General features: G+C 48.4%; 1 protein-coding gene across 1 annotated transcript in view; it reads left to right on the forward strand.

Moving 5' to 3' along the window:
• Positions 1-12,641, forward strand: part of LOC120056246 (low-density lipoprotein receptor-related protein 8-like) — a 174,060-nt gene that overhangs the window by 123,085 nt on the left and 38,334 nt on the right. Inside the window, exon 5 of the mRNA XM_039004496.1 lies at positions 383-778. Coding sequence (XP_038860424.1) covers positions 383-778 — 396 coding nt within the window. The remainder of the gene's footprint in view (positions 1-382; positions 779-12,641) is intronic.

Genomic DNA, 12,641 nt, shown 5'->3' on the forward strand with positions numbered 1-12,641 from the left:
AACTCCCTGTAGTCTATATGAATATCAAAGCTCCGCTCTCAGTGAGTTTTCTGAGATAAAGAAGTGTGTCCCAAGTGACACCCTATTATATACTGCACTACTTTTGACGAAGGCCCATAGGGCTCTGGTTAAAAGTAGTGCACTACATAGGGAATAGGGTGTCATTTGGGACACAGCAAGAGACTGTAGGAGTGATGGGATGTCTGTAATTCTCTGACTCTTGAATGTGAGAGAGCGAGAGAATAGAGAGATAGAGATCTACCATGGAGCAGAGGTGTGTGTGTTGGGTATTTCTGTCTTGTTGTGTGTCTTATATCAGCAGTTGATTTTCTCACTCTAGCTGACCTCTCTCTCCCTATCTCCCTCCCCTCTTCTCACCTAGACGCCAAGTCCTGCCCAAAAAGCGAATTCCAGTGCGCCAACCGCAAGTGCCTAGCACCTGTCTACGTGTGCGACGGCGATGACGACTGCGACGACGGCTCTGACGAACTAAAATGCTCCTCCCGCCACTCGCCAACGACCACCTGCGGCCCGCACGAGTTCCGCTGCAACACCTCAGAGTGCGTGCCTGTCATGTGGAGCTGTGACGGCGACCCAGACTGCCCGGACGGCTCTGACGAGTGGCCGGAGCGCTGTGGGAGTGAAGGGTCGCAATCGCGACGCAGGATGAACTGTACAGTGGAGGAGTTTCGGTGCGCCAACGGGGAGTGTGTGAGGCTGACGTGGAAATGTGATGGGGATCCGGACTGCAAGGATAAATCGGACGAGGCGGATTGTCGTAAGTGAATGGAAATGTTTTTTTCTCTCTGTTAGATACATATTAGGCCTTATTACACTGCATTATTCTTAGCTCTCCTAAGCTCCAGCCTCAGACTTATCCCATATTCACACGAGCATTTCTAAACCATGGGCTAACAGACAAACACAACACGCAATCAATGTGACATTCTATCTATGTAGAGTCCTGCATGGGCATTACATTTAAGCCCAAGTCCTACACACACCCACGACCGACGTTCAAGACCTGTCCGAACTACAGTAACTTCCTCCATCAGTTAGCTGCTTGTCTTTGTCTGTCTCCCGCTCCTCACTGCCCCTGCTCTGCCTGTTTGGGTAACCATAGCAACGGCTAAGTTTTGTGCTGCTCCTCGAGCTAAGTGCAGTGTGAACACGCCTGTACATACACATACATGCATACAAAGCAAAACTCATATACAAACATGTGTAACACAATTAAATGGTACCGTAACCTCACTCCCCAGTTTAAACTGTTTCCTCTTCACTATCGAATTGGTACCTTTTCGGTGGCACAACTGGCTAAGACGTTGTCACCCAGGCAGTCACGTATTTACATTTTTATTTATTTATTATTATTATTGTCCCATCCACACTTTTCAGAGGACAAAAGTAACATTATTTTATTTATTTGTGTTTTTTATACATTATTCATACATTTTACATACATGATACTTTTATACACAGTATTACATGACAGAAATATAGTTTGATATATACATTAAAAGGTACAGTGCCTTTGGAAAGTATTCAGACCCCTTGACTTTTTCCCCATTTTGTTACGTTACAGCCTTATTCTAAAATGTATTAAATACAAAAAAAATCAGATCTACACACAGTACCCCATAATGACAAAGCGAAAACAGGTTTTTATAAATTTTTGCAAATTTATAAAAAATAAAAAACATAAATACCTTATTTAAGTAAGTGTTCAGACCCTTTGCTATGTGACTCGAAAATTGAGCTCAGGTGTATCCTGTTTCCAATGATCATCCTTGAGATGTTTCTACAACTTGATTGGAGTCTGCCTGTGGTAAATTCAATTGATTGGACATGATTTGGAAAGGTGCACACCTGTCTGTATAAGGTCACACAGTTGACAGTGCATGTCAGAGCAAAAACCAAGCCATGAGGTTGAAGGAATTGTCAGTAGAGCTCCGGGACAGGATTGTGTCGAGGCACAGATCTGGGGAAGGGTACAAAACAATTCTGCAGCATTAAAGGTCCCCAAGAACACAGTGGCCTCCATCATTCATAAATGGAAGAATTTTGGAACCACCAAGACTCTTCCTAGAGCTGGTCGCACGGCCAAACTGCGCAACCGGGGGAGAAGGGCCTTGGTCAGGGAGGTGACCAATAACCCAATGGTCACTCTGACAGAGCTCTAGAGTTCCTCTGTGGAGATGGGAGAACCTTCCAGAAGGACAACCATCTCTGCAGCACTCCACCAATTAGGCCTTTATGGTAGAGTGGCCAGACGGTAGCCCCTCCTCAGTAAAAGGCACATGACAGCCCGGTTTGAGTTTGCCAAATGCACCTAAAGACTCTCAGACCATGAGAAACAAGATTATCTGGTCTGATGAAACCAAGATTGAACTCTTTGGCCTGAATGCCAAGTGTCACTTCTGGAGGAAACTTGGCACCATCCCAGCGGTGAAGCATGGTGGTGGCAACATCATGCTGTGGGGATGTTTTTCAGTGGCAAGGACTGGGAGACTAGTCAGGGTTGAGACGAAGATGAACGGAGCAAAGTACAGAGAGATCCTTGATGAAAACTGCTCCAGAGCGCTCAGGACCTCAGACTGGGGGGAAGGTTTACCTTCCAACAGGACAACAACCCTAAGCACACAGCCAAGACAACGCAGGAGTGGCTTAGAGACAAGTATCTGAATGTCCTTGAGTGACCCAGCCAGAGCCCAGACTTGAACCCGATCGAACGTCTCTAGTGAGACCTGAAAATAGCTGTGTAGCAACACTCCCCATCCAACTATAACAAAGCTGTAGAGGATCTACAGAGAAGAATGGGAGAAACTCCCCAAATACAGGTGTGACAAGCTTGTAGCGTCATACCCAAGAAGACTCAAGGCTGTAATCACTGCCAAAGGTGCTTCAACAAAGCACTGAGTAAACGGTCTGAATACTTATGTAAATGTCATATTATAATAATTCTTTTTCATAAATTAGCAAAAATGTCAAAAAATCCGTTTTTGCTTTGTCATTATGGGGTAATGTGTGTCGATTATTTTAGAATAAGGCAGTAACCTAACAAAATGTGGAAAAAGTCAAGAGGTCTGAATACTTTACGAAGGCACTTTACATGGTATACATGATGCATGGTGTTTTCGGTCTTAACTATTACAGATCATGCCTTTTTCATGCCAGCCCTCAGCTAATCTCAGCCAATCCCACCTATGTCCGCAGACCACCCTCTTTATTACCATGTGCTTTAGATTTTTCAACTGTGCTATGATGTCTTGCATGAATTATGATTTCTAATGGTATTCACAGATTGTAAATTAAGACGAATATTTTTGCTAAGATTATTATTACATTCGTTTATGGACTATGGTTTTGCAAATCGCCCAACGGTGTTATTTGTAGGGTTTGTTTTAAGTGACTATTGTGATTTTTAAGCCATTGTGACCAGAAACAAGGGGGCAATACCAGATGACTAAATTCTCACAATTACAATAACAGGGGAGGTTCGCAATTTTAGGGGGGGGGTATGATTTTTGTGCATCTGTAACTTTCTCCCTCATCATTAACAATTCATTCAGGATTATCCGTAATCCTGGTAGCATCCAAATGAATGTAGAAGTGTTTAGAAACATATTCTATTCACAATAAAAGTGACTCTAAAATGACAAAATACATTATTTACCATTCATTTCTATTGGGCACAAAGTAATATGAAACACAACCAAACCAAACAGCAAATGCATCCAACAAGTTTGTAGAGTCACAAACTTGATGTAATCCTTGTGTACTAGGAATACATTTTTGACTACTTTAATAAACATATAAGTGAATTTGTCCCAGTACTTTTGGTCCCTTAAAATGAGGGGGACTATGCACAAAAAGTGCTGTAATTTCTAAACAGTTTACCCGATATGGATGAAAATACCCTCAAATTAAAGCTGACAGTCTGCACTTTAACCTCATAGTCATCGTATCATTTCACATCTCGTGGCAGAAAGTGTGTTTTGCGTGCGCTACAGACAACTATATCGTTCCCGCTAATGCAGGACTTTTTAAAAAATTCATATTTATATTTAACCCAGCTTTTTCAGGGGGTGCTGCAGTACCCTCGGGACCCTTACTTCACGCAGCTATGCCCAGCCCTAGTTGCTAGGCAACCCATTCATGTCCTTGAGCGTTTAAAAGCCCTTGAATAATATTGAGGTCTTGGGTTTGACAAGAAAGCCAGGGAGAACGATCATATCGCTGTGTCTCTGTGGCGCTTTTGGCCCACCACACAATCACTGGCATGTAGCATTATTCAAAGTGACTGGTAACTCACACTTATATATATTATTCACTGTTATGTGGCCCGTGCTTTTGAATAATAATGAGATCTTCAGTTTTGACAAGAAAGACAGAGCTAGGGCGAATTACATCGCTGTGTCCCTTTTGGCCACAGCAAGTTTATCGGTCGCGTACACAGCTTTGCGGATGTTATCGCAGGTGCAGCGAAATGGTTATGTTTCACGCTCCAACAGTGCAGCAATATCTAGCAATTCAATAACAATACACACATAATCCAAAACTAAGTCATGTCAGAACAAGTTCAAGCTACACTGTTGTTATATTATGATGTAGCACACATACCTATTGAGTTACTTGTAGTACATTCAGTAGTAGTACAGTATACTGTATGTGTAAACTGTATTCTCTGTATGTTGCCCATATACAGGAATCCAACGCACAATGCAGTGTTTCCCCGAGCTAGATTCTTTTCCAAGCAGGGTGTTAAATCTAGGTCCTGTTCAACCAACCTTTTTAATGAAAGACAAATGAAGATTAGTTTTTTCCAATTGCTAACACACTAAAATGACAGGTACAGCACAATTATTTAAACTGACACAGAGAGCAAAACCTCTTCTCAAGTCTCCAAAAGTCTTAACACATTTTCTGCTTTACACACATTTTGCAATTCAAAATGGCACTTTTTAAATGCACTGCACACGGTTCTCTGCATAAGACACAACAATCTGACAAAGTCACATGTTTGCCACTTCAAAACACTGCCATTCAAAATGACACTACATGAGCTAATTGGCCAATACATGTGCCACCTGGCCAAACAATGGTTAATTGTTACCACTTCGATCAGGAAGTAAGCACTATGAAAAGACCACAGGTGAGCACCTTTTGTTTTACAACAACAATGGAAGCCGTTGCAGAGAGAGGAAGTGTCACGGTTTTCTAAATTAGAACCCAGAAGCAGACCAGGACAAGGAGAGTAGGACGAAGGTGAGTATTTATTTACAAGTTTAAACGTAGAGGTAGAATGATCCAGGTGGCGGAGCGGGCAGCGGAGGTGAGTTGATGGGAGTGAATAGGCAGATCCAAGGGAGTAACAGAAGCCACCGACGACCAGGCAGGGATGGGGTGAGTGTTCCGGGTGAATGACTGTAGACAGAACAAACGGAGGTAAGTTCAAGGCAAGCAAGACGTACAAAACAACAAAACAAACTCTATCAAACTGGAGGCTGATACGCTGGCACAACATACTGTTCATGGCTAACGATCCGGCAGGGAATGGATGTCAGGTCAGAGCTTATGAAGTGGAGGGGTGATCAGGACCAGGTGTGCAGATAGCTGATGGGATACAGGTGCGGGTAATCAGAGATCTCCCAACTAGCTACGTCGCCCGGCAACCAGACAGGGTGCGTTCCAGGACACCGGAAAAACACTCCAGGACAGAACACAGGCAAAAACAGACTCAGGAAGCGGGATTCGTGACAGTACCCCCCCTCCGACGAACGCCACCGGGCGGACTACCCGGAGCGCCAGGGTGGAGGCGGTAGAAGTCACGAAGCAGGTCAGCATCAAGGATCTGACGCCGAGGAATCCAACTCCTCTCCTCTGAGCCATATCCTTCCCAATCCACGAGATACTGGAACCCTCGACCCCGCCGCCTGGAGTCCATGATGCGGCGCACCGTGTAGGCAGGACCACCTCCGATCATCCGAGGAGGAGGAGGACGAGGAGGAGGGGGCAACAGAGGACTGAGGAGAACCGGCTTGAGGCAGGAGACATGAAAGGTGGGGTGTACTCTAAGCGTTGCAGGCAACTTGAGTCGAACCACAACAGGATTAATGATTCTCTCCACCACAAACGGACCAATGAACTTCTGTGACAGTTTCTTCGACTCAGTCCGTAGAGGAAGGTCCCGTGTAGCCAACCAAACCTTATCTCCGACGGTATAAGCGGGGGCAGGAATACGGCGACGATTCGCCTGGATCTGATACCGGTCAGAAACTCTGAGGGCCTTCCTGGCTCGATGCCAGGTCCGGTGGCAACGACGAATGTGGGCCTGGACAGAGGGAACCGAGAGATCCCTCTCCTGAGAAGGAAACAAGGGAGGTTGGTAGCCGTACAGGCACTGGAAGGGAGACATCCCAGTGGCAGATGAAGGGAGAGTATTATGGGCATACTCGACCCAGGGTAACTGAGAGGACCAAGAGGTGGGATCAGAGGAGACAAGGCAGCGCAGCGTGGACTCCATCTTCTGGTTGGCTCTCTCTGCCTGACCATTAGATTGGGGGTGAAATCCAGATGTGAGACTGACTGTAGCTCCAATGGCCAAACAGAAGGATCTCCAGACAGCAGAGGTAAACTGAGGACCACGGTCAGAAACAATGTCACTGGGCAACCCGTGGACCCTGAAAACCTCCCTAACAAGGATCTCGGACGTCTCAGTGGCAGATGGAAGCTTGGAGATGGGGACAAAGTGAGCGAACTTGCTGAATCTGTCCACAATGGTCAGAATGACCGTGTTCCCAACAGAAGAGGGCAACCCCGTGACAAAGTCCAGGGCCAGATGCGACCAAGGTCGCCGGGGAATAGGTAGGGGGTGAAGAAGCCCAGAGCTGGGCCGATTGGTACTCTTATTCTGCGCACAAACAGGGCAAGCGGCAACAAACCTCCGGGTATCTTCTCCCATGGCAGGCCACCAAAATCGTCTGCGCAGTAGCGCCATAGTCCGAGCAACGCCAGGGTGACAAGCTATCTTGCTGGCGTGGGACCACTGAAGGACAGCAGAACGGACCGACTCAGGCACGAACAACCGACCGGGTGGACCGTTACCGGGGCCGGGCTGCGTCCGAAGGGCCGCCATCACATCCTCCTCAATCCTCCATGTAACGGCTCCCACGACAAAGTTCTGGGGAAGAATCGTCTCAGTCTTGGCCCCACTCTCCTCCGTCTTGGAGAACATCCGGGACAAGGCGTCCGCCTTGCCGTTCTTCGACCCAGGTCGGAACGTCAGGGAAAAATTGAAGCGTCCAAAAAACAAAGCCCACCTGGCCTGACGGGAGTTGAGACGTCTAGCCGATTGCACGTAAGCCAGATTCTTGTGGTCAGTCCAGACCACAAACGGTTGCTCCGCTCCCTCCAACTAGTGGCGCCACTCCTCCAAGGCAAGCTTCACAGCGAGAAGCTCCCGGTTACCCACATCGTAGTTTCTCTCAGCTGGTGAAAGACGACAAGAGTAGAAGGCGCAGGGATGGAGTTCACCGTCAGTGGAGCTACGCTGGGACAGGATGGCGCCCACTCCCACATCAGACGCGTCCACCTCAACAAACTGACGGGAAGTGTCAGGTTGAGAGAGAATCGGGGCGTTGGTGAATCGGCTCTTCAAGTTCAGAAATGCTCGGTCTGCCTCAGGAGTCCAACAGAAAGTTCTGGTGCAAGACGTCAGGGCAGTTAAAGGGACGGCCACCCGGCTGTAATCATGGATAAACCTCCGATAGAAGTTCGCAAACCCCAGGAATCTCTGGAGCTGCAATCTCGTACCGGGCTGGGCCCAATCCCGAACCGCCCAAACCTTCTCTTGGTCCATCTTGATCTCACCCCTGGAGATGATGTACCCGAGGAAGGATGTAGTGTGGGCGTGAAAATCACACTTCTCTGCCTTCACAAACAGACGGTTCTCCAATAACCGCTGCAGGACCTGCTTGACATGCTGGATGTGGTTGGAAAGCTCCTTTGAGAAGATAAGGATGTCATCCAGGTAAACGAACACAAACAGACCGATCATATCCCTCAGCACGTCATTCACCAAACTTTGGAACACTGCTGGAGCGTTGGTAAGTCCAAACGGCATCACCTGGTACTCGAAATGTCCCATAGGTGTATTGAACCCAGTCAACCACTCGTCCCCCTCTCTGATCCGAACCAGATGATACGCATTGCGTAGATCAAGCTTCGTAAACACAGTAGCACCCTGTAAAGAGTCGAAAGCGGAGCTCATCAAGGGCAGGGGGTACTTGTTCTTAACCGTAATATCATTCAACCCCCGATAATCAATACACGGTCGAAGAGAGCCATCCTTCTTACTCACAAAAAAGAATCCAGCTCCCAGGGGTGATGACGAGGGACGAATGAGACCTGCAGCTAGAGACTCCTTTATGTAGGTCTCCAGGGCTTCCCGCTCAGGTCGAGAGATACTGTATAACCGTCCCTTGGGAAAGGCAGCTCCAGGGAACAGATTAATCGCACAATCATAAGGTCGGTGGGGAGGAAGTGACTGAGCCTTCTGCTTACTGAACACCTCACCCAACTCGTGATATGTTTCAGGAACCAGGGACAAATCAGGAGGAGCAGACTCACTGACCCGACTGGGGACAGCATGAGAACAGGCAGTCCTGAGGCAGTTAGCATGGCACTCAATGCTCCAACTAGTTACCTTTCCAGTCACCCAATCGAACGAGGGATTGTGTTCTCTCAGCCAGGGGTATCCAAGAACCAGAGGAACATGGGGGGAAGGCAAAATGAGGAAGGAGATAACCTCAGAATGATTCCCCGACAACAGCATCTTTACCGGTTCAGTCCTCATAGTGATCCGAGCCAGACTACTGCCGTTCAGAGTGGTAGCTTCAATGGCTTCCGGTAATTGCTCCTTGGAAAGCCCCAGCTGTTCCACTAAGTCGGCATCAATGAAGCTGCCATCGGCACCTGAATCGATGAAAGCGTTAATCGCTAAACTCTGATTCTTATTCATGAGGGTAGCAGGAAAACGAGGTCTGACAGGGCTCTTGAGAGGTTGAAACTGGCTCGCTAAAAGACCTCCCAAACTTAGCGAGCCGAGCAGTTTAACGGGCGCTGAGGACAAGCGGAGATGTAATGTCCCGAGCTACCACAGTAGAGGCAGCTGTTGGTCTCACGTCTACGTTGGCGCTCGTCCTTAGTTAACCCGTGCCGCCCCACTTGCATAGGTGCAGGATCTGGCGGCAGGACTCCTCCACTAATCCCGTGTGGGGAAACATGATTGACACGTTCTGGTCCACTTCCTGACCCGAATGGTAACCGAGTAGCTGATTGATTGGACGGGACCCACTGCTTCTCCCTCCTCTCTCGGACTCTGTTATCCACCCGAATAGATAATGCGACCAAACTGTCCAGGTCACTAGGCTCTGGATAGGAGATCAGCTCATCCTTGAGTTGCTCCGACAACCCCTGGTAAAAAGCCGCTAGTAGTGACTCCTCATTCCACCCACTCTCCACAGCCAATGTCCGGAACTAAATCACAAAGTCTGCCACGCTACGAGCTTCTTGGCGAAGAGAGAACAAACGCTTAGCTGCGTCCTTACCTCGGACTGGATGGTCAAAAAGCTTTCTCATCTCTGCCGTGAACTCCTGGTATGACGCCATGCAGGTGTCCTGTTGTTCCCAAACAGCTGAAGCCCATTCCAAAGCTCTACCACGCAGCAGTTCAATAACAAAAGCTATCCTAGCCTTGTCTGTGGCGTAAGAGTGGGGCTGCAGATCAAAAACTAAACCACACTGCATAAGAAATGAACGGCATCTTCCCAAATCCCCTTCGTACTTATCAGGCGTTGGAACCTTGGGCTCACGGAAGGAAACAGCTCCAGAAGCGGCAGGTGAGAGAGGTGAAGCAGGTGGTGGATGATCCGCCGGCAAACTGAGCTGAGCCTGGATACTCGTCAGACTAGCAGAGAAGTTCTGAACCGAAAACGCTAACTCCTGTAGCGCCGTACTGTGTTGTCCCAACATCCTCCCCTGATGGGTAATGGCATGGCGAACGGAGTCCAGGTCCGCTGGGTTCATCCTTGGCCGGATCGTTCTGTCACGGTTTTCTAAATTAGAACCCAGAAGCAGACCAGGACAAGGAGAGTAGGACGAAGGTGAGTATTTATTTACAAGTTTAAACGTAGAGGTAGAATGATCCAGGTGGCGGAGCGGGCAGCGGAGGTGAGTTGATGGGAGTGAATAGGCAGATCCAAGGGAGTAACAGAAGCCACCGACGACCAGGCAGGGATGGGGTGAGTGTTCCGGGTGAATGACTGTAGACAGAACAAACGGAGGTAAGTTCAAGGCAAGCAAGACGTACAAAACAACAAAACAAACTCTATCAAACTGGAGGCTGATACGCTGGCACAACATACTGTTCATGGCTAACGATCCGGCAGGGAATGGATGTCAGGTCAGAGCTTATGAAGTGGAGGGGTGATGATCAGGACCAGGTGTGCAGATAGCTGATGGGATACAGGTGCGGGTAATCAGAGATCTCCCAACTAGCTACGTCGCCCGGCAACCAGACAGGGTGCGTTCCAGGACACCGGAAAAACACTCCAGGACAGAACACAGGCAAAAACAGACTCAGGAAGCGGGATTCGTGACAGGAAGAGGAAGAGGGAGGGTGAGAATGAGAGGGGGAGGAAGAGTGAGAGGTAGGGGTAGAGCTGGTAGAGGAGTTCATGGCCAAAGAAGACAACAACTTTCAAATGAAATCAGAGCAACCTTAGTTGATCATGTCATCAACCATTGGCTGACAATGCGAGAGGCTGGACAGAGAGTGCAGCCCAACTTGAGCCGTTTTACTGTCGCCTGTGTCATCCGGACATTTAGACTGGAGTACAGGTATGTAACCAAAATTTCTTTCACACTATGTAGTACACCCCATGTCATCAGTTGTGTGACACCTGTTTACTTCATGAATGGCTAATGTCATACACTTACTGCACAAATGTCCTGTAGAATTTACTCTACTGTGCGGGAAATATCTTTAGGCTGCATTGTCCAAGCCCTATATTTTTGTTTTTTTGTTTTTCTAAAGGACTGAGAGACGCAACCATGGTGGAAGAAGGGGCCAAATGTTCACCGGGGTACAGGAAGCTGCCATTGTAAACTTGGTTTTGGAAAATAATGAAATCAGATTACGAGAAATTCAAAGCCACATCATCCAAGACAACACCATATTCAACAACATTCAACGAGTCAGTCTGTCCACATTGGCTCGCATTCTCAAGCGAAACCAAATCAGAATGAAACAACTTTATAAGGTGCCGTTTGAGAGAAACTCTCAAAGAAACAAAGAGGTCAGACGAGCATATGTGGATGTAAGTACAATATTGACTGCAGTACACTACACGCAACATTGTTTCCCAGTGTGCTGGATAACACAATATTGACTGCTTTTGTTCTTTGTTTTCAGGGAGTACTGAAAATGGATGCTCATGCAATCCCACATGAGTTCATCTTCATAGATGAGGCTGGGTTCAACCTAGCAAAGACCAGAAGAAGTGGGAGAAACGTCATTGGCCACAGAGCCATTATAGATGTTCCTGGCCAACGTGGTGGGAACATCACAATGTGCGCTGCCATCTCCAATACGCATGGTGTCCTCCACCGGTCATGCCAACCTTGGACCATACAACACAGCCCATATTCTCACATTTCTGGACAGACTCTACAACATTCTCATACCACCAGAGCGTATGAATGATGCAGACCATCAAAGAACCCGGTACGTTGTAGTATGGGACAACGTGAGCTTTCATCGTGCAGCCCCAGTCCAAAACTGGTTTGCTGACCACCCACCATTTCTCGTGCAATACCTCCCACCATGCTCACCATTTCTGAACCCCATAGAAGAGTTATTTTTGGCATGGCGGTGGAAGGTATACGACCGGCAGCCCTTTGTGCGCATGCCTCTTGTGATGAGATTGATGTGGGTGCGATTCAGGGATGGATAAGGCACTCAAGGCGCTTCTTCCCTCGATGTCTGGCAAGGGAAGATATTGCCTGTGATGTGGACGAGGCGTTGTGGCCAGACCCAGCTGTGATGTGGACGAGGCGTTGTGGCCAGACCCAGCTGTGATGTGGACGAGGCGTTGTGGCCAGACCCAGCTGTGATGTGGATGAGGCGTTGTGGCCAGACCCAGCTGTGATGTGGACGAGGCGTTGTGGCCAGACCCAGCTGTGATGTGGACGAGGCGTTGTGGCCAGACCCAGCTGTGATGTGGACGAGGCGTTGTGGCCAGACCCAGCTGTGATGTGGACGAGGCGTTGTGGCCAGACCCAGCTGTGATGTGAGACGAGGCGTTGTGACCAGACCCAGCTGTGATGTGGACGAGGCGTTGTGGCCAGACCCAGCTGTGATGTGGACGAGGCGTTGTGGCCAGACCCAGCTGTGATGTGGACGAGGCGTTGTGGCCAGACCCAGCTGTGATGTGGACGAGGCGTTGTGGCCAGACCCAGCTGTGATGTGGACGAGGCGTTGTGGCCAGACCCAGCTGTGATGTGGACGAGGCGTTGTGGCCAGACCCAGCTGTGATGTGGACGAGGCGTTGTGGCCAGACCCAGCTGTGAGACGAGGC

Source organism: Salvelinus namaycush, chromosome 11, assembly GCF_016432855.1.
Source record: "Salvelinus namaycush isolate Seneca chromosome 11, SaNama_1.0, whole genome shotgun sequence".
Taxonomy (NCBI): domain Eukaryota; kingdom Metazoa; phylum Chordata; class Actinopteri; order Salmoniformes; family Salmonidae; genus Salvelinus; species Salvelinus namaycush.